At 40.5% G+C, this 22,936-nt stretch overlaps 1 protein-coding gene across 2 annotated transcripts in view; it reads left to right on the top strand.

The window, feature by feature from the left end:
• Poln (DNA polymerase nu) overlaps nucleotides 1-22,936 on the top strand; it is a 148,651-nt gene that overhangs the window by 53,651 nt on the left and 72,064 nt on the right. For both annotated transcript variants that reach the window (XR_013111794.1, XM_076938307.1), the window contains exons 11-16: nucleotides 690-754; nucleotides 4,478-4,561; nucleotides 5,018-5,113; nucleotides 6,213-6,269; nucleotides 8,759-8,812; nucleotides 10,010-10,075. Coding sequence is in view for 1 of the 2 variants with exons in the window: in XM_076938307.1 (XP_076794422.1) it covers nucleotides 690-754; nucleotides 4,478-4,561; nucleotides 5,018-5,113; nucleotides 6,213-6,269; nucleotides 8,759-8,812; nucleotides 10,010-10,075 (422 nt within the window). In the remaining variant the exon portion in view is untranslated. The remainder of the gene's footprint in view (nucleotides 1-689; nucleotides 755-4,477; nucleotides 4,562-5,017; nucleotides 5,114-6,212; nucleotides 6,270-8,758; nucleotides 8,813-10,009; nucleotides 10,076-22,936) is intronic.

Raw genomic sequence — 22,936 nt, 5'->3', positions numbered from 1 at the left:
AAGCAAAGTATAGTCATCCTTTTGGAGATCTTTAAATTGTTCAGGAATGAATTTTCTCTCTACCCTATAATAGAGTGGGTACTATAGTTCATCCAAAGAAGTTGCTAGCACATGGTTTTCTCTTCTGCAACAAGAGGGTTTTGGGCTGCATCATTTCCTGGTCTTGAAGGACTTGAAGACCTGACATTCAGCCATGAAGATCCTCCCTGTTCTGTCTAACTAGAAGGAGGTCTCATTGACTTTACCTGCCTGTGTTATCTTAACTTTAGGCTAATCCTACAGTTCTGTACTTTTCTCCTCTAGTACTTAAGATCCTACCTTTAAGCATCTCTAAGATTTTTGCCCATCTGCCTCTGACCAGGTCCTGTTGCAGGGCCAGGAGTGATTCTCTGTCCAAAGTATGCAAAGAGCCAGACTGGGACCAGTATAGTCCCACATCCTTCATATCTGGGAACTGAGCTCAGGACCTGGCTTGTATTGGGCAAGTGTTCTGTTACCAGACTGTATCTCCAGCAGTCCAATTCTTTTGATGCTCCTGTTTCCTCATAGAACAGAGATTGACTTACAGTGGGACCTGAGTAAATGAGCATTGTTATCATTAGGTCATCGAAGAGTGGGGCTCTTTAGTCTTCTGAAAAGGATTGATTAATGCAATGAAAATATGATCTGCTTTTGACTCTGACTCATAGCGATGGAAAATCATAAGATTCCAGTTGACAAAGAAGAAATGGAGAGGACATCAGCACTCCTTGGGGTAAGCTATCATTTCAGAGTCTATACCTGTCAGTAGATTCTACTCTCAGTAGATTCTGATTTTCTTCCCTTCACTGTTGGTCCAGCGAAGACAGTACGTTGAAGTGTTAATACTGGACTGACATCTACTGCACTGAATAGTTTGAATAAAAATAGCTCCAATAGGCTTACATAATCCAATGCTTAGTTACCAGGAAGTGGCATTATTTGAAAGAATTAGAAGGATTAGAGGTGTGGCCTTGTTGGGGGAGGTGTGTCACTGAGGATAGGCTTTGAAGTTTCAAGAGCCCATGCTAATCCCAATGTCTCTCTTGGCCTGTGGATCAGGATATAGAACTCTCAGCTACTTCTCCAGCACCATGTCTACCTACATGTCACTGTGATAATAATGGACTAACCTCTGAAATTGTAAGCAAACCTCCAATTAAATGCTTTTTTTGGTAAGAGTTGTCTTGGTTAGTGTCTCTTCACAGAAATTGAACAGTGACTAAGACAGAAGTTGGTACCAGGGACTGGGGTATTTCTGTGACAGACCTGACCATGCTGTTTGTTTGGAGGAATATGGAAGACTTTGGGACTTTGGATGAGAAAAGTGATTGAATACTTTAAGCAGAGTTTAATGGGTCATTCTAGTAGGAACATAGGGTACAGTAATGGTAAGAGCAATGTAAATTAAAATGGCTGAGCTCAAGAGGCTTCAGAGAGAAGAATATTAGCAAGTAGCCTAGAAGTCACTCCCATGATAATTTGGCAAAGAATGTGGCTGCTTTTGCCCTTGTCCTAAAAATCTGTCTGACGCTAAATTGAAGAATTTTGGATTAGTGATATTAGCAGAAAAGATTTCAAGATAGGCTAGTATTGATACTATATCCTGTGGTTGTTAGTAATCACTCTTATGTAGATCTGTACTGAAAAGGAGCAAGCTAGACAAAGACAAATATAAAATATACAATCTGAGGAGAAAAAAAAATACCAGGAAAGGTGATGTTGGAGCCAGGTCCTGTGCTCAAGGAGTTTAAAAGTCTTAAAGAAGCCAGGTGGCGGTGGTGCACACCTTTTAATCCCAGCACATGGGAGGCAGAAACAGGCAGATCACTGAATTTGAGACTAGGCTGATCTACTGAGCAGGTTCCAGAACAGCCAGGAGAAGACAGAGAAATCATATCTTCAACAAACAAACAAACAAACAAACAAAAGCTTAAAGAAAAGCCTTATGCTAAATGAAATAAAGGGAGTGGTGACCTCAAGGATAGGACCCTACCCAACTAAACTTCCAATTTATAGAATTATAGAATTTATAGAATTATAGAATATATAGAATTAAAGAAATGCTTAAGCCATAAAGAAAACCATCAACAATAGAAAGCTGATGCAAATGTAATTGAACATGGAGGCCAAGTTCCAGACCCAGCAAGCAGCAGAACTTGGCAGTTTTGGCCATAGCCATGTGTTTCTGGCTTTAGAGTCAAGGATACAAGAAGGGGTTGTGGAATCTCTCTCCACGGCTAAGGAAAGCCTCTGAGGCTAGCCATGTGTCAGGGGTGTCAATTCATGGAGGCTCAGAGAGGCCATTTCTTGAAGCTATGAGGGTGAACCCTGGATTGTGTTGGAGATACCAAGATGTTGGAGATGGCTGAGTTGTGGGATATCACTGGATGTGGAACCAGTCCAAGAGGGAGAACTGGGTTGTGGTAAACAAAGCTAAAAAGAGTTGGAGCTCTAAAGAATACTTTGACGTCAGACATGGAGATGCAGAGTTTGGAATTTGCCCTGCTGGTTTTCAGTATTGCTCTGGTCCAGTATCTCCTCACCTATGCTTATATATGACTATATATAAGCTTATATATATATGTGTGCTTATATATATAAGCTTATATGTATAAGCTTATATATATATGCTTATATATAGACTATAGGGACTTTCGAAATTGGTCTGAATGCATTTTTGCATTATGTTATGGCTACAAGCCTATGAGGGCCAGGGACTGGAACATTATTGTTTGAGTAAGAATGGCCCCTGTAGGCTTATATAGTCAAATGCTTAGTCACTAGAGAGTAGCACTATTTTAAATGATTAGAAGAATTTGGAGGTGTGGCCTTGTTGGAGGAATTGTGTCTCTAGGGGTAGGCTTTGAGGTTTCAAAAGCCCATACCAAGCCCAGTGTCTGCCTGTTTCTGTCTCAGTCTCCCCGCTACAGTGACCCCTGCTCTCTTCAGCTCCCTTTCCCTCCCCCATCCTCTCTTTGTTTGGCCTGTGGATCAAGAGTAGAACTCTCAGTCAGGTGATGATGGCACAGCCCTTAGTTTCAGAACTCTGGAGGCAGAGGCAGGCGAAGTTCTGAGTTTGAGGCTAGCCTGGTTTTACAGAGTGAGTTCTAGGACAGTTAGGACAACACAGAGAAATCCTGTCTTGAAAAATCACATTAAACACTTTCTTTTATAAGTGTTGCCTTGGTCATGCTCTTTACAGCAATATAATAGTGACTGACATGCACTCATGTGGAGAGGGCAGGCATTGACCTAGTATGTTTGTGGGGGCAGTTCTTTATTGGGCCATCAAGGCCTAGACTAAGTTATGTTATTTTTCTTGTAAGGACATTTGCTCCCTATAGTTCATTCAAGGAATTGGTAGATTTCCTAAAGAATGAAAATATGGAAAGGTACATAAAGATGTATGAAAAATATTTTTTAATTCCATCTAAATTACCCAAAAGATAATTCTGGTATCCATCACCCAGGTTAAAGCATGGTATGACTAGGGCTTTATGTGCTTTTCCTGGCAGAAGTATATTCCGCAACCCAAAGTAGCTACCATCCTGTCTTAGAAGGCATTTCTTTCTTGTTATTCTTCATATGTTCTTTATTTCAGTATCTAAACAATATGGTTTGGCTTATTGTTGAACTGTGAATAAATCAATAGTTTGTATACAGCCTCTCAATTGTCAGCATCTTAGTCTTGATGCTATCACTGTATTTTGCTCAGTGCTACTATGCTCTGCCATGTTTATCCTAGGCAAGAGGCATCTGGTTGTCTACAGGTTGAAACTATCATAAACCATGCATGAGTTTGATTTGTTTTCCTTACTACTGATGAAGTAAATTTTTTTTATCATCATTGGCTATTAATCTTTGAAAGCAATCTGCTCAAGTCTCTAAAATGTTTTTAGTGTGTGTGTGTGTGTGTGTGTGTGTGTGTGTGTGTGTGTGTGTGTGTGTGTGTGTGTAGAGGTCTTTGGGGATTCAGTTTTCCTTTCACCATGTGAGTCCCAGGGATGCAACTAAAGTTATCAGGCTTGTGCCTTTTACCACAGCTAGCCCTTCATCTAAGTCTTCTATATTTCCTCTTACTGATTTAGAGGACATCTTGATCTATTGTGGGGTTAAGCCTGTAACCCATACCTTTTATTTTTCTGCCTTATTTCTCATAATAATGGATCCTTTTCCTAGTTCTAATAGTGATGCTCTCACTTTGCTGTACTTTTATTTTGTGCTGCTTCAAGTTTTATCTAGGTTTAGGGAAAAATAATTTATGGACCTGAAAATTCCACCACAGGTCAATATGTATGCTTTTAAATGCTCATTATGGTAAGTTATAGATGACTTTTTATTCCATTAAAGGCTTTTGTTGAGAGTTGCCTGATGAGAAAATTAAATTATTTTAAATCGTAACGTCTATGAATGATGTTTTTCATCATTTTCATCATTCATCATATCAATTTTTCAGGCTCGCCTCAAGGAATTGGAGCAAGAAGCCCATTTTGTTGCAGGAGAACAGTTTCTTATAATGAGTAATAATCAACTTCGTGAGGTAAGGCTCAGTTTCATTTGTTTTTTGAGACAGTGTCTCATTCTGTAGCCCAGACTTGCATAGAACTCCCTATGTAGTGCATGGCTGTCTGTTCACTTTAACCCATGACAGTCTTCCTGTCTCACCTTCCAAAGGACTGAGATTACAGCCATGGACCACTATACCTGTTTGGTAATGTTTTATCCTTTCAAAAGCTAAGTGTCTTACTCAAGAATTTAAAAGATAGTCTATTCTGAATGTATAATACTGTCTAAAAATAATATAAGGTATTCATGTACTCACAGTGATGAACACTATGAGGTCATCAAGTCAAAGTCTTTATAAATGAGGCGCTAAGCCTATTATACTATCTATTCAGGTGTGTATCTTCAGAGTAGTGGCTATAGCTGTGATGGTTATGTTCATTTATTTTTAAATCTGGATCTTTTTTACACACATGGATTGCTTTTGCTGAAGATCCTCTTTGGCAAGTTGAAGCTGCACCTGTTGAGTCAGAGGAAGCATCTTCCCAGAACTGGGCTGCAGAACCAGCTGTCCACATCAGAAGCCATGGTAAGAATCTAGCTTCTTTGTCTTTCTGATATGTCCATGTGTACACACAAGCTACCTTCCATGCTGGCAGCAGACCCTGTTGACAAGGTGCTCTCACTCAAAGTTATGCTCCTGACTGTATACCAGGAGATGAATAGGTAGCTGCCCTCCAGGAACATCTGGATGGCTTTACTTCTAGAAAAGGATTATTTGGTGCAATTTTGTGCTTGTAAGTTTGTGTGTGTGTGTGTGTGTGTGTGTGTGTATGTGCATGTGTGAGAGAGTGACTATGTATGTATTTATGTGTGCACATATTTGTGTGTCTAGGCATATGAGTGTATTTGCCTATAAGGCCAGGAGAGAAAGTAAGTGACAGGACAAAGGTGATGAGGCGAGGATGGGAGGGAAAAGGCAGACTTTGACATATTTTGTAGGGAGAAACACCATAGGCCTTGCTGTGAGTGAGGTTGGAAGAAGGTCAAAGATGATGTCAGATATGACTGATCTTTGCAGTCTATCCTGTTAGACCATCTTTAGTAATGTTGGGCACTCACAGGCACATATACCTACTTCCTGTGACAACACCATGTATCTGCTCTCATGGCAAGGAATAAATATCCCAGTTTCCTAGTAGGTCCTGACCTTGAGCTATACTAATACTGGCTGCTTTTTCCTCTTTTCGAACTTCATATTAACAGATTAGGATCAGTAGATATTGTGTGTTCAATACTGTGGATTTAGGATTTCAGAGCTTATGCCAGCTTCCTGAGGTTTGACCCAGTGAAATGCTAGGTGCTGCCGTAGCATGGATTTTATTTTGGGGGCACATGATTTATTCCTTTATGTGAGATTTAGATTTTGGTAATTTAAGGTCTGAAGGAGACTCTGATTTTCAGCTCATATGAAGTAATTTTAGCTCCTGGGTAGATGTCAACATGATTTTATAAAGGGTTGGGATTAAGATATTTGATATGGGATTAAGATACTTTGTTATGAATCTTCATTTGGAAAATATGTTAAATTACATCATTTATTACTAGCATACCCTCCAATTGAAAGTAAGCATTTGGAATGTTGAAATGAAGAAATTATATTGGTAATACATATTTTTCACTCCTAGTTAAATTCTCTACAAGACCTTCACCCATTACCCAAGTTAATTTTAGAATATAGACAGGTAAGTTGATTCTCATTCTCTCTCTGTCTCTCTGTCTCTCTGTCTCTCTGTCTCTCTCTCTCTGTCTCTCTCTGTCTCTCTCTCTCTCTCTCTCTCTCTCTCTCTCTCTCTCTCTCTGTGTGTAAATGGTTTGTGATGGAGAACTATCCAACCTGTCTATTCAAAACACCATAAGCAGATAAAATGTTCTCAACCAACTTTATCTTGTCTTTTCTGTCCTGACACACACTTGTCCTTTATTTCATGTTTTCTGTAATCCATTAACCACAATTACAAACCGAACAACAGTGCTATTATTTACTGTGCCCTTGTCAGCCCCACTTCTTCATCCCTGGATGTCATCTTACTCAAGTCCAAGTCTACTCTGCCCAACACTGGGAGCCCAAGGAATCATATGGGGAAGAAGATTGATGGCCTGTACCCAGTCTCTTCAAGTGAGAATGAGAAGTCTACCATTTCTCACATCAGTCTTGCCATTCCCCTAGTTCCCAGGCTCCAAGACAGTATATTTACTGAGGGCTTACTGTCATGTCTCCTTTCCTCTTTTAGTTAAATCACATTTTCTCTGTTCATATACCTGATCTTTAAGTCATGTTCTCTGTTATCCGTTAACCACATTTACAAACCAAACAACAGTGCTCTTGTTTACTGAGCCTACAGAAACACATTGGTACCAAACTAGTATCTTCCCAAAGTGATATAATGATGGGGAAAGAACTAGGAAGGGCCCACTGCTGGGGATAGTGAGTATTTGAGAATCTGTGCAGTGAAGTGGAAACTTAAGGGTTCTTTGGAAATTCAGTTGTGCTGGATGGTGTTTTGTTAGGGTAAACACGTGAAGAAGAGTTTTCCTGAAGTAGAGACAGGTAAAGACTAAGGCAGACTGGTGAAGGAACGTTTAGCTGAAGCACAGGTGAAAGGAAGTTCTGCTAAAGCAAACACATGAAAGGACATGGGATGGATTCTGTAACGAGAGGTATTTGAAAAATGGAGTGCCAGCTAGCTCCTGGTCTGGCCACCATGTTCCTGTTCTAAGCCCATTTGTCTCAGCAAGCTCTCCAGCAGGACTGGAGCTCCCAAGCTGGTTCCACTGGGCTGCTTTCTCTAACTTGCCCTGGTAGTAACCAGTCGCTGTGCTTCCAGGTTCGCTTGTCCCTAGACCTGCTAGTTCCTTCACAGCCATAACCACCTGGTTGTTGGCAGACCCACCTTTTAGTAACCCAGTAAATCAAAACTCTAGATGCTTAAAGTTAACCAATGGATTTATATATTAACAAATACTCAATACACAAGGTGCCCACACAATTAGAATTGTTATCCCAATTATCTAACCTTTTGATATGAGTAACTACCAGAGCCTGCTAGAGACACACGTCTGTGGACATTTTGCCTCCCTCTCCTTCTTCCCTCCTCTCTCTCCTTCCTCTCTCCTCCCCACTTCTAGCTCTGCCTCCCTCTTTCTGATCCAATGACAAGGCTCTTGCTGCAAATACATTGGGCAGGAAATTTCTGCCACAGATTCTTCATTAACAACACACATGTTGTATTGGTCCACCTTACATTGTATAGTTGAGCTCTATTTGTTGGAACTCCCTAGAAAGAAATGCACCTAAAAGCTTCTTGGTGGTGTGCCCAGGCTTTTTTGCTGGGACTCCTTAGAAAGAAATAAAACAAAAAAGTTCTAACGGTGTGCCCAGACTTTTTTGCCACTTATGAGGACATGGGCTGATTAGCAGAGTGATGTCAGCTGAGATAGACGCACATGGAGTTTTGCCAAGTCAGATTTATGCTGAGGCAAGACCCATAGAGGACAAGTGGAGGGATATAAATAGGACTCGATGGACAGTGACAGAGGCTGAGCTAAGCTTGCTTACAGAGCTAGCTGTGCAACGCTTGTTGGTCTCCACTCTTTGTTAATCTTGGATTCATTGAGAGAGGCACAATGGAGAACTTCTGGTGTTCCTGCTGGTCCCTCCTGCTGTACCATCACTGCTGATTTGTGTTTGCTGTCCTGACTCTACTGAATTGGACTTCTGGTATATCTGTGAGGTGTTTGTGAGTGAATCCAGCTGCTACTGCTGACCTGTGAACTGAACTGCTGAATTCCAGACAAACAGATGGGAGTTGCTCCAAAGAACCTTTCTAAACAGGTCCACTTTCCCCATATCCTTTCTTTGCCACTACCTCTGGTGGGTGGTGGGCTACAAGGAAGATTAAAGCATTTAAGAACTATCATTAAAAATAAGATTAAAAAATTAAAGTTACAAAGCAATTTTTTTAGTATCTCTATAGCCTAGAAATACTGCAGAATGACAAACTGGTATCTTTCTTTGTTAATCTGTGTTATTCAATCTTGGCACCACTTGAGGTTGTCCTAGGTGAATTCTATACCACATGCCCATCCCTATGTGAACTGCTGCTATGAAGTTGGTCTCTTTGAATGCTTAAACAAGTTTAAGAATGTAACTATTCTTGTCTTTATGATGTAGGTTCACAAGATCAAGTCAACTTTTATAGATGGATTACTAGCTTATATGAAAAAGGTAACTAAGGCTTAACAAAAAAGAAATTGGGATTAGTAAGAAGGTTTATTTTGAATTTAGATACACATACCACTTTTACAGTAAAGGAGGAATTTGTTCTTGGAACTATGGACTGTGGTTGTATTATTAAGTCTCTACACAGTACAAGTTGATGTTGGTTGTGAGCCTAGCTTTTAATAGCTGAGCCATCTCTCCAGCTCTGTTCGGGTTGTTTTTATGCCATCAGATCCTCCATATGAGGCAGTTCAGCAGCTGACCTGCTTTCACATTTACTGTCATATCTTTCTGGAGCCATGTGAGGTAATATGTTAGAGTTCTCTAGAGGAACAGAACTGATAGGATGAACATACATACATACACACATACTTACTTACATACACACAAACACACACACACACACACACACACACACACACACATACATGGGTTGTATTATGAGGATGACTTATGGGCTGTGACCCAGCTAGTCCAACAATGGCTATCTAACAACAAAAAGTCCAAGGATCCAATAGTTTTCAGTCCATAAGGTTGGGTGTCTCAGTTGGTCTAAAATATATGATAGAATCTAAAGAAGTAGGCTGTAATGCCAGTGATGAAATGGACTTGCTAGTGAGTGTAAACAGGCAAAGAGAGTAAGTTTCCTCCTTTTGTGTCCTTTATATAGGCTGCCACTAGAAGGTGTGGCCAAGATTAAAAGTAGAACTTCTCACCACAAAAGACTGAGATTAAAAGGAGGTTTTTCCACTTAGAATCATTTAATTAAGAAAAAACAAATCCCTCACAGGTGTACCCAGACAATTGGGTTTTGGTCAATTGCAGATATAGTCAAGTGGGCAACCAATAATATCTATCACAGGTAGACAATACTTTAATTTGCACATGGGAACAGTCAGAGGTGTCTGTGACTTATAAGACTGCACAACAAGCAACAGAACATGTGTCATAATCTCACTTGAGTTTATGCTGTCTCTATACCACCACCCCCAACCCACATATAGAGATAATAACTAGCATGGATCTACTTGTCCTATTGCTGCTTCTATTTGGGTTAGAGGGAAACATCCTTCAACTGTCCCTGATCCCAAGGCTGTTTTGTAACTTTCAAGAGGAACAGGGAGGGTTATAGGTAAAGGGTCTGTGTGTTCTTTCTCATACCATATTGCATAGGTTTAAACTGATTCTTCTTAATTGATCAAGGACTCCATCTCTTCTACATGGAATCAGACTGGAACTGTGACAGGAAGACTTTCAGCCAAGCATCCTGTAAGTTACTTGCCCATTTCCATGCCTACTGTACGTTTGCATCGCATATTCTGTTCCCAGAAGAGAATCTTACGGCACTAATTGTGTTTTACACTATGTGTTTATTTCTCTGATACTTCGGCATCAACTATGTGCTCTGAGAACAAGAATGGCTGTTTCTACCCAGAAACTCAGACACTTTGGTGAGGAGGGCAGAGGGATTTGTCTTGGGACAGTGACCCCAACCAAAGTGCTATCTATGAAAACCATCTCCATCTCGTAATTACTAACGATTAGTGTGGAGTTTTTTGTTGTGGCCTGAGTTGCCCCACACTTGGGGGCCAAAAATGTTGCGAACTGCACTACCCCACATTTGGGGGTCAAAATGTCTCAGACTGCTCTGTCAATGTTGTAACCTGCACTACCAAAAGCCTGGCTCGTACTGCCCCAAGCTGCTCCAGTCTGAGGGTCGGAATTCAGCAAAAGAGAGAGTGAGAACTGACATTAAGAATGGAGACCAGACAGAGTGTGATTCAATCCCGTTTATTCTTCAGTTTCTCTTCCTAGTCCAAGTCCCAAGTCTTGAGTTCCTAGTCCCTAGTTCCTAGTCCCTAGTGCCTCCAAGTTCCAAGCTTCTTTCCAAGCTCCCTTCCAAGTGCCTAATACTTAATAATAATTTCTTCTGTCTGCCTCTCGCCTTTTATATGTCTCACTTCTAAGCCACGCCTTTAGGTCACACCTTAAAGTCATGCCCTTAGGTCTTGTCTCTAAATCTGATCTCTAAGTCACGTCGTTAAGTCAGACACCTTTAAGTCTCACACACCCAAGGAAAGATCATGGGTATCTAAACCAAGATGTTATCAGAGTGTGCTCAGCTGTTGTAGGCTATTGTAATCAAGTCTGTTGTCAGGGTATACAGCTCAAGATGGCTGCAAGGATGATATCTGCTTTCTGTCGGCTCCCCACAGGTTTTTTTTTGTTTTTTTTGGGGGGGGGGGTGGTTTTGTTTTTGAGATAGGGTTTCTCTGTGTAGCCCTGGCTGGCCTCAAACTTGCTGTGTAGACCAGGCTGGCCTCAAACTCACAGAGAGATCTGCCTGCCTCTACCTCCCAAGTGTTAGAACTAAAGGTGTATACCACCACCACCTGACTCTAATGACTGTTTTTAATGGAAAGTTATAAATGCCATTGCATTTATAGTAACACTTTTTACTATAAATTTTTAAATTTATAGTAATTTTTAAAGATAAGGTCTTGCTTTGTAGCTAGGTACAGCCACCTGAGTGCAAGAGTCACAGGTATGCACCACTCCCAGCCAGATAGCTTTCTAAATGGTTTTATATTTTTGATGTGATAGAGACTTGTTGAACTAGATAATATACTTGCAGCACAAGCATGAAGGTCTGAGTTCAATCACCTAACACACAGATAAAAATGCTGGATGTAGTAGTGTATGCTTGTAATTCCAGTGTTGGAGAGATGAGGACAGAAAGATCCCTTGGGCTTGATGGGCAGCTGCTTAGCCTATTTAGTGAGTTTGGGACCAATAAGAGACCCCATTTCAAAAAACAAAGTAGATAGTTCCTGAGGAATCCTGAGGCATGCCACTCAAGGTTGGTTTCTGGTCTTCACATGCACACTCATACAAGCATGAATATACACATATATTTATTAATTTCTCATAGAGAAGTTCTTCAAGTACAGAAAAGAAATGAAAAATAACAACCACCACCTTTATTCAAGTTGGAGAGTCACCTGTCTTTTCATACATTCCACTAAACATATATATTCAAAAATACTATTTTTCTTCATTTTTATTTTTTTTAGTTTTTTATGTTTCTTTTTTCTTGCTCTTTTTTATTATAAACATTCTGTTTATTGTCCAGTTTTTTACAAAGCAGAATCAAACTTTTCAGAGTCTACAGCTTACAAAGCTCCCAAGCATCTTGTTATACAATCACAGGTGTAAGAAGTACTTCTTTTTTTAAAAAAATTTTTTTATTAGATATTTATTTATTTACAACACAGATGCCATTTCCTTTCCCCATTTCCCCTCCCTAGAACCTTCTATTCCATCCCCCTTCCTCCTTTATGCTTTTATACCATTTTAATTACATGCATGTATTAAAGTCAGCTCTAGGTTGAGGGTCTAGCAATACAATAGATGCAAATAGTCAACGAACAAGCAATACAATAAACACAAAGAGTCAAAAAACAAGCAAGGCATTAAACCCAATTACATGGACACTCCTGTGATCACTGTTTCTAAAGGCTTATCAGGATGACCAAAGTATCTGAGCCTACTTAGCTGTCCTAGCCCAAGGTCATTTTCATGTCTGAAGCCTACTTGTTCTAGCCTAAAATTTAGATTCCTGTCTGAAATTACTTTTTTGTTCTAGCCTAATATTTAGATTTCCTGCTTGAGATTACTTCTTTGTTCTAGCCTAAGATTTAGATTCCTATCTGAAATTACTTTTTTGTTCTAGCTTAATGTCAGATTCCTGCCTGAAGCCCAGTTCCTTGTCCTTGGCCAATGTCATATTCCTGCCAAGCAGCCCATTTCCTTGTCCTTGGCCCATGTCAGATTCTTGCCAAGCAGCACCAAAGGTTCTCTGCCTCTCCCCCTTTTTTATTTTATTAACAAGACTGAGCCTGTCTTAGGTTGTTCTGATAAGAATGCCTTCCTTACCCATCATGGAATATGCTTTATCAAAAGCAATGCACTTCTGTCTTATGTTTCTTTCTTTTTTCTCTTTCAGGGTTTCTCTGTACAGCCATGGCTGTCATGGAACTCACTTTGTAAAACAGGCTAATCTCAAACTCAGAGATCTACCTGCTTCTGCTTCCCAAGTGCAGAGATTAAAGACACGTGCACCACCACCACCTGGCCTCATTTTTTATTTTTAACATCTCTTGCTATGATACATTAATCTGAGTCCCCTGAGATTTAAATACATGAATTATGTATATGAATAACTAAAATATAAGCTAAATAATGTATATAGTTAGAAATATTTGACATAAAATAATGTGAAATTTTAAAGAATAAGAAAATATAAGTCATTTTTCCCTCTTTGTTCTTCCCATAAGTTCCTAATTAGTAGTTAGGATTTTACCAGGTATATCAGTGTTCTCTAGAGCAGTGATTCTCAATCTTCCTAATTCTGTGACCCCTTAATACAGTTCTTCATGTTGTGGTGACCTTAACCATAAAATTATTTTCTTTGCTATTTCATAACTTTTGCTACTGTTATGAATAATAAATATCTGTGTTTTCTGATGGTCTTAAGTGACCCTTATGATAGGTGACCCAAAGGTGTCACCATTCACAGTTGAGAACCAGTGCTCTAGAAGAACAGAACTGATAAAATGAATCTATATATAGATATAGAAATGTGGTTTATTACAGTGGTTTACAGGCTATAGACCAGCTAGTCCAATAATAATTGTCCACTAACAGAGAGCCTAAGAATCCAGTAGTTTTGAGTTTAGGAGATTGGATGTCTCCACTAGTCTTCAGAATAGCTTCTAATGTCAGTTAAGGAATGGACTTACCAAGAAGAGTGAGTGCAAGCAGGCAAAGAGCAAACTTCCTTCTTCTATGTCCCAAAAGGTGTGGGCTAGATTAAAGCTAGCCACCTCAAAATGGGTCTTCCCAGCTGGATGGGATGGTGCCCACCCTAATCCCAGCACTCAGGAGGCAGAGGTAAGGAGATCTGTGGCTTGTCTTTTGCTACTTCATGGGTTCTTTTCTCCACCCTTTTCCACCCTTTTTCTCCTACCCTTTCAACCCATTTGTTTGTTTGTTTGTTTGTTTGTTTGTTTGTTTTTCGAGACAGGGTTTCTCTGTGTAGCCCTGTCTGTCTGTCCTGGAACTTACTATGTAGACCAAGCTGGCCTCAAACTCAGAAATCTGCCTGCCTCTGCCCCCCAAGTGCTTGGATTAAAGGCATGCACCACCACTGCCCAGCTTCCTTTCAACCTTTTAACACTAGGTAGAAGAAAGGATAGAAAGGAAGGAGGGTGATGTAATTGTTAATCTACTTTCTGTTGATTAGGGATGTCAGTTTCCTTGGGGCAAGTTTGATCTTTGCTGTCAGGATATCTAATTTCTTCTTTTTTCTTCTTTGCACACAACTATTTAACAAACTTCAACCAATAGCAAATAACCAACAACCCATCCTGCCTTTTGAGGCCCTAGCATTTATATATCCTCTGAAAAGTCCCCAGGATTCCAAACGTTACAGCATTGCAGAAACTATCTGCAGTTGGCAAGATCAAGCCTCTGCCAGAGCATTAGGCAAGTCATAGTCAACTGCTGTGGACAATCTGAAGCAGCCCCACACTTGCGATTAAAGCAAAAACATATATATTCAATATTTCTGTGTTTTTTAAAGAAACTTAAAGTCCAAGATTAATACTACATGGATTTCTGAGTTTGAGGCCTTCCCACTTCATATGATTTAATTAAGGGGACAAAAAACCCTCAGAAGTGTACCTAACTCAGGTGATTATGCAAGAAGGAGAAAGAAGCTGGCATTATGTGAATGTTCTCTTAGGTTCAGGGACCTGATCTGGGACTATAAATTCTCAGGTCAGTTGTCTCTCAGGCTTCTCACATTTGCTGTAGGAGCTGATCATGAGGATGTCTCCCTTTTAGAGCTTTTTTGTGGTACAGGCCCACCTGGGTACCCTACTATAGGTTCAGGCCCTCTATGGGTATCTCTGGAAAGTTCTTTCTCTGTTTCTTGCTTTTCTCTATCAGCATCTGCTTGTAACAGATTGGGACTATGTTAGTCTTGGATTGTGCAGATACCCATGAGAGGGAATCATGAGCATATGCCTCTCTCTGAGCTTCATGAGCTTAGGCCCTACTACAAAAAGCATTCTGAGCATGTGTCCTGTCAGAGGATATTTGGATTTTTCTTTTATAGTTTTATCAGATTATCTCCTGACTCTGTTTAGCCCCTATTTCTGCCATGACTCATGAATGGTGATGCTCCCCACCGTCCATGGTGAATGGTGGTGCTCTTCACTGTCCATGGGGAATGGTAGTACTCCCCACTGTTCATGGTGAATGGTAGTGCTTCCCACTGTCCATGGTGAATGGTAGTGCTCCCCACTGTCCATGGTGAATGGTGTTGCTCTCCACTGTCCATGGTGAATGGTGGTGCTCTCCACTGTCCATGGTGAATGGTGGTGCTCTCCACTGTCCATGGTGAATGGTGGTGCTCTCCACTGTCCATGGTGAATGGTAGTGCTCCCCACTGTCCATGGTGAATGGTGGTGCTCTCCACTGTCCATGGTGAATGGTGGTGCTCTCTACTGTCCATGGTGAATGGTAGTGCTCCCCACTGTCCATGGTGAATGGTGTTGCTCTCCACTGTCCATGGTGAATGGTAGTGCTCCCCACTGTCCATGGTGAATGGTGGTGCTCTCCACTGTCCATGGTGAATGGTAGTGCTCCCCACCATCCATGGTTCTTTCCCAAGCTTGTAGTTCCTGATTAGTTATGTCTTCAAATCTTCTGACAGGTTTTTCTCTCTCCAAGACTAATTGAATGTTTGCTTCTGATTTCCCATAATATTAGTATTTTTCATAATTTTTACACATAAAATTTGAATTCAGCTGTACATTATTTAACCAGATATTATTATATTACCATAAGATGATTAGAGTTTGAATTAGTTTTCCTTAAACTGAACACAATGCAATTGATGAACTTTGCACATGCTAGAAGAGTGCCTACTGCTGACCCTTGATAAATGGTTTTATGTTATGGTTAAAAGTTAATAATGGTGGCACCTAATGTGGCTTGTTCTTAAGGGCCCACCACTTTCCCCGACTAGGCAAGGCTTGAGGCCATGAGCAGTGGTGGGAACATGCTGCTGCTCGGGCTCAGGCCACTGGCTCAGGCGGGCCAGAAGCACCAGCTCTGCCACCCACAAGACACCAGTGTGAGAGATGGCTCTGCCAATCACCCACGCTGTCTCCACAATGCTTGACTGAGCCCAGACCATCCTGCCATCCACGCGGCACCCAGTATAAATGAGACTGTAATGCTTAAAGATTATCCAATGGCTTTATATATTTGGTAATGCTCAATTAACAAGATGCCCACATAATTAGAGGTGTTACCCAATACCTAACCTAAATTATTCAACTACCTTAGACTGCTAGAGACACTCGCACATCCACTGCCATCTTCCACTCTCTCCTCTGGTCCTCCCCTTCCTCCTAGCTCCTCCTCTTCCTTCTCCTCCCAACTCCTCACTCCACGCACCTCTCATATAGCCCAGTAGGAAGATATCCCACTATAGTTTTAGATTTACTTACTGTATTATTTTATGTGTGTTGTGTACCACTTGTGTGCTTAGTGCTTGCAGAACACATTGGATACCCTAGAATTAGAGTTACAGACAGTTTGTGTGCTACCATGTGGGTGCTGAGCAGCAAACTTGAGACTTTTTTAAAAAATGATTTTTTTTTTTAAGAGACAGGGTCTCACTAAATAGCGCTGGCTATCCTGGAACTCATTAAAGCTGGCTTCAAACTCAGGTTCATCTGCCCCTGCCTCTAGAGTGTTAGGGTTAAAGGTGTGGGCCACCATGCCTGGCATTATGAATTTTTTTTTATTTTTTGAAATTATAATATCATTTCTCCTACTTCCCTTTTCTCTTTCCCATGCACCTTCTATATGGCTGCTCTTGCTCCCTCTCAAGTTCACAGCCTCTTTTCTTTCATTATTGTTACATACTTTTTCTAAATCTGTAAGCTCAGTCTGTATATTGTTACTTGGTATAGTATAACCAGTTGGTGTGCTCTTTCCTGAGGAAGTCTGTTTCTCCTGCTCTCAGCATTCCTTAGTTGCCTGTCCTTTATCTAGCAGAGGAACCCTATGTAAATTCCCCCTGTTAATATGTCTACTGATGTTGTTTCAGTTCTATGTAGGCATCCATGTTGATAAGACTTCATAGATGGAGTTTTTCTGACTTTTCTAGGGGACATGATCTCACAACAAACTTCCTGTTCCTCTGCCTCTTTTGTCCCATCTTCTGAAATGATCTGTGAACTTTAGGTGCAGGAATTGTGTTACAGATGTAACAGTTGGAACTGGGTACCACACAATATCTTATTCTTTGCATTTTGACCAGTTATGGTTTTCTGTAATAGTCTCAGTTGCAAAGAGAAGTTTCTTTGATGAGCAGGGAGGACTATGCTTATCTATGGGTATAAGGATACATGTTTAGAACATAGATAGGGATTGTGCTGGTTTTGTAAAGTGGCAGTGATAGGTTCTCCTCCAAGATCCATCTCAGGTCCTCTCTGAGTTACATGTTTAATGTACGTGTGTAATGTATCTTCAGCAATAGCAACTTATCTTCCATCTCTAGGAATCAATTAAAGGCAACAGTATTTAGTCTGTGCCTTCTCATGGGTAGTGGTGGAATTTTAGTTAGATTGTGTGTGTCTCTTTGGGGAAGCATTGTCAGCCCAGATGGGAAATTTTCATTTAAATTATATATGTATGAGCATACCCAGACTTATGTATTATTATATGTAGTTTTAGGTAGACAGATAGTATCAAACATTCTTACTGTTGTTTTACCCTTCTCCTTCCTTTTGTATTTATCTCCTTCCTTAAGTATAGCTCTGTTTTCCACTTTCCCCTTCAATCACTTGACCCTATTGTTCTCCCTTTCTACTGCTCCCCTTACCATGTCCTCCTTTGACTTTCCTGATTTCTGCACTTACTTCAGTTTATTCCCTCACATCTGAAGTCAGAGAGCTGGAAATCACAGGTAGGGAAATCTGACATTTGTCCTTTGTGTCTCAGTTTCCTCACTCCGTATGATCTTTACTAGTTCTATCCAGAACTGCAAAATTCGTGATTTCAACTTTCTTTACAGCTGAATAATCTTCCCTGATGTATATGTATCACATTTTATTGTCTCTTTATCCCTGGACTGCATTTAAATTGTATCTATTTCCTAGTTACTGTGACTAGAGCAACAGTGAACATTGCTGAGCAAGTGTCTGTGGAGGAGGACGTTGAGTCCTTTGGGTATATGCCTGGAGTTAGTATAGCTGAGTCATATGACAGATTAATTTTATTTTTTATTTTTTGGTTTTTCGAGACAGGGTTTCTCTGTGTAGCCCTGACAGATTAATTTTAGCTTCTTGAGGTTCTCCACATTAATTTCCAGAGGCTGGACCAATTTGCAATCCCACCAACAGTGTACAGAGGTTCCCTTCCCCTCCATGTCCTCATTTATTTTGTTGATCTTTGCCAGTCAACAACTGTTCTTAACTGCTGAGCTAACTCTGCAGTCACTGATTAACATTTTTAAAAAATCAGTTGTAACTGCAATATTTTCAGAAATTTGTTTTTTTCACATATACCCCTCCCAAGAGAAAGTCTGTGGCACCAGCTGAAGTCATTTCTACCCATTTTTGTGTTACTCTGCTTCTAGTGACAGAAAGTGTAAAGTGTTTTGTCTTTTGATTCCCCTGCATCTTTTTTCATATTTTGACATTTCAATGAAGTAATAATAGGTTATCGTTTATTCAAAGTTATAAAACTTTGATTTTTAATTGATTATGCTGAAATTTCATCATTGTATGTAACATAATCACATTGGCACATTTTTTTTTACAGTAGCTGCTTAAAAGTGTTATTAGAAAATACTGCCAGGCCTGGTGGCACACACCTTTAATCCCAGCACAAGGAGGCAGAGGCAGGCAGATCTCTGTGAGTTTGAAGCCAATCTGGTCTACAGAGTGAGTTCCAGTATAGCCAGAGCCATGCATGGGGCCATGGAGAGATGGAGAGATAGAGGGAGAGGGAGAGAGAAAAGACAAATATTTGTGTCCTCCTGGTGCTACATCTTTGGGTTTTTTTCTCACATGTGACTTGAGATTTTCCTACTTTTTTGTGCCAAGGAATTTGAGGTTATTTACTAGACATTTTGAAAGTTTGAGTCTTATTTTGAAAATCCACTAAAATAGTGATGCTTTTGTTTTAGTTCCAGTGGCCTTGTTAGGTTTAGGTTTTGAGTTCTGATGGCTGTGGTGCCACTGTATCCTGCTTTTAATCTTTGAGGCACCATTTAGATAGTTTTACATGACAGCCACCCAGTGGTCACTCTAGGAATTAACTGAGCAGGATTGGATGAGCCTAGCCAGGTACAGCTGATCCAGTGTGATTTTTTTTTTTTTTTTTTTTTGAGCTGCTGTCTTTTTGTGATTTCTCTTGTTGTTTCTATGTTTTTGGCAGTCTATTTTCTTGGTCTTCTAACCAGAAACCTGAGGCTTTAATAATCTGAAGCTTCTGTCTGAGTCTACTGTATACATTCAACCATGAAACTGTCCCCACAATCAAAATAGTAGCCATAGCTATCACCTGGAATATCTTTGTCACCCTTAATAATGTCTCCCCTCAACTTGTTTGTCCCAATTTTGTCACTATAGATTGCTTATATTTCCAGGAAGCTCATGTTGATGGAGTCACATAGTATTTACTTTTTTTTTCCTGACTTCTTTGGCAGACTTACTATATTCAGATTCCTGTGTGCTGATTTGTGTTCTGATATTTTGCTCTTTTTTATTGCTGAGCAGTATTCTATTCAGTCTGTGCACCACAGTTTGTTTATGAATTCCCTTATCAATCTATTTGGGATTGTTTCCTGTTTGGAATGTAAATGTGTACATTTGTGCATGTTCTTTATGCACATATCTAAAACATATGTATAATAATATAATATTAGTTGGGTCACATACTAGGTATGTATGTGCTGCTTTCCTTTTTCTTCTCTCTTTCTCTCTCTCTCTCTCTCTCTCTCTCCCTCTCTCTCTTTTTCTCTCTCTTTTGAGAGACAGTAATTACCACATCTTAGATGGTTTAAGGGCTGAACTCTAACTCACAGCAATTCTCTTGCCTCTGCCTCCTGAGCACTGGGATTAAAAGCCTGAGCCACATGGTTGTGCTTCACTTCTTAAGTGGTAGCATTGCCACTTGACATTCTTACCAACAGTGGATGAAGAGTCCCATTCTCTCCACTTCCCACTATCAATCAGTTCTATAGTTCATCCTGAGACAGAGGAAGGGAGGAGGGAGGGAGAGAGAGTGGGGGTGGGGTGGAGAGGGTGTGAGAGTGAGCACATTGCTCTCTACTGACCTACCAGTGAAGCTGCACTCCCTGATCTGCACAACTTCTACAATAGCTCTACCATCTATTGTTAGGCAATTCATACCATATATGATGTATTTGCCAGGCGGTGGTGGCACAGGCCTTTAATCCCAGCACTTGGGAGGCAGAGGCAGGCGGATTTGAGTTCGAGGCCAGCCTGGTCTACAGAGTGAGTTCCAGGACAGCCAGGGCTACACAGAGAAACCCTGTCTCGAAAAACAAAAAAACAAAACAACAACAACAACAAAAAAAAACCATATATGATGTATTTTAATCATTCTCACTTCCTATTTTCCTTTTGTTTTTTGTTTTTGTTTTTTTTTTTTGTGTGTGTGTGTGTTTTCAAGACAGGGTTTCTCTGTGTAGCCCTGGCTGTCCTGGAACTCACTATGTAGTCCAGACTGGCCTCTAACTCAGAAATCGGCCTGCCTCTGCCTCCCAAGTGCTGGGATTAAAGGCCTGTGCCACCACTGCCCGGCTATTATTTCCTTTTAATACCCCCCTCAGACTCCCTCTGGAATTCTGTTTCCTCCCAACATAGCCACTTCCTGCTTCCATATGTTTATATCTTTCTCCTTCTCCTTTCGCTAACCCACTGATTTTAATTAGGGTTGCTAACATGTATGAGTACAGGGTTAGCAACTGGACCATGGGGAACTTAGCTGTAGCTACACCCCTGAAGAATGATTCCCCCCATCTCTCAGTAGGTATTTACTGCCATAGCACTGTTATCGGCCTTTCTGTGCCTGCCCCAGCTCTTTTTTTTGTTTTGTTTTTGGTTTTTTTGTTTTGTTTTGTTTTGTTTTGAGACATGGTTTCTCTGTATAGCTTTGGCTATCCTGGAACTCACTTTGTAGACCAGGCTGGCCTCGAACTCAGAAATTGGCCTGCCTCTGCCTCCCAAGTGCTGGGATTAAAGGCATGTGCCACCACCGCCCGGCCCTGCCCCAACTCTTAATAATGACATGGAGATTTATTTTTATTTATTAATAGCTTTTGGACTTAAGCTAGGCTTATTCCCAACTAACTCATGACTCAGTTATTCCATCTGAATATACACTAATTATATGCTAATATATAATTATATTATATATTAGTATAGCTATATACTAATATATAATAATATATACTAATAATATACTAAGTCAGTTATACTAAGCTGACTTCTGCCACATGGCTGCTTACTTCTCCTCAGTTTTATACATCTAATTTCCTCTGAGTCTCAGTGTGAATCTTCTAGTGCCTGACTTCTTCCCAGAGTTCCTATCTCTTCCTGGATGTCCCATCTTACTATTCTGCTATAGGTTGTTGGGTTGTGGTCTGCATGTGGGTGTGGGTCCTGTGGGTTGAATTGTGGATCCTGCATCTGCTACCCTAGGGGTAATTTTTTTTGTGCCCTTCTTTCTTAACCATGAGTTTACAGTCATCCATGCCACTGCGAAAGTAGTTTCCTTGCCCTTTATAGTCAGCAGCAGCATAGATGATGGAATTCCTCATGGTTTCTGACAAAAGAGTGTATCATGGACATAAACATGGCCTCAGATAGCTGCACAGGGTCATGGGGTTTTGTCACATCAATAGAAACCCTAAGAAACTCAATAGACATGGATGGGTAATAGATCTTTATAGTTACCTCTCACTCCACCCCAGGATGAGTGTAAATAGTTTATCTTTTTCTGATTTTGTTTTCATGAGTTGTCTGGAAGATCAAAAGAAGTGTTCCAACTATAGTTGATTACTCTTCATCCTTGAGGAAAAGTTTTTTTTTTTTTTTGGAAAAACTCTACAGTCGGGTCCTTTATTTCTCTTGTGTACACTAGGCCATGAATTTGTATGGAATGGCTCCAGCAGCCCAGGCTCTTTCCCGTTTCTCCTCACAAAGTGTGCTTCTCTGGGTGGTGCCGCTGAACCCAGGTGCCCTTCTCTTTGGCTTCCTTCTTCTTCTGATCATTCTCCTTCCCCGCTTCAGGAAGCTGTCTCTGCTCTTCTAGTGCTTAATGTGCTCAGTCCGCACACTGATCCTCTTGGCCAGAATCTTGCCCTTAACTTGCTTGTTTACAACGATGCCCATGGCATGCTGGGTGACACTTGTGGGGCATTCCTTTTTGAACAGTACCCATTCCCTTGATGTCTACAATGTCACCCTTCTTGTAGATTCGCATGTATGTGGCCAAAGGAACAACTCCATGTTTCCTAAAAGGCCTAGAGAACATATACCGAGTGCGTCTCCTCTTTCCCTTTGTGTTTGTCATTTTGGCGAGTTAACTGGAAGTTGGCTGCGAAAAAGTGAGGAAAAGCTTTTTAAAAATATTCTTCTAAATGTCTATGAATTCTGAGCTTTTCACAAATACCTGCTAGTAACAGGCACAATTACTGGCCCTTTGTGACCTGAACTTTGTTCTCTAGTCCTTTGAATGGCTGACTGCAGGTGATAATTTCTTCATATGCATGCAAGGATCAGCTCTCTGCTGAGTATTTAGCTGGGTGGTGGGCTCAAAAGTGATGATTTTTGAATTATCTGACTTTTTCATTATGGGAATAGATTTTCTTTCAATTGTATATATCCCAAATGGAATAAAAGCTCCCATCTAGTACATTTTAATTTGTCTAAACTTGCCTGTGTTCTGCATTGAAATGGCTTGTTAAGCACCCTTCCCTCTGTCAGAATCAGTCTTTTGTCCTTCAGTTCTTCT

This window comes from Arvicanthis niloticus, chromosome 7 (assembly GCF_011762505.2).
Source record: "Arvicanthis niloticus isolate mArvNil1 chromosome 7, mArvNil1.pat.X, whole genome shotgun sequence".
Lineage (NCBI taxonomy): Eukaryota > Metazoa > Chordata > Mammalia > Rodentia > Muridae > Arvicanthis > Arvicanthis niloticus.
This window is presented reverse-complemented; position numbering and strand designations above follow the sequence as displayed.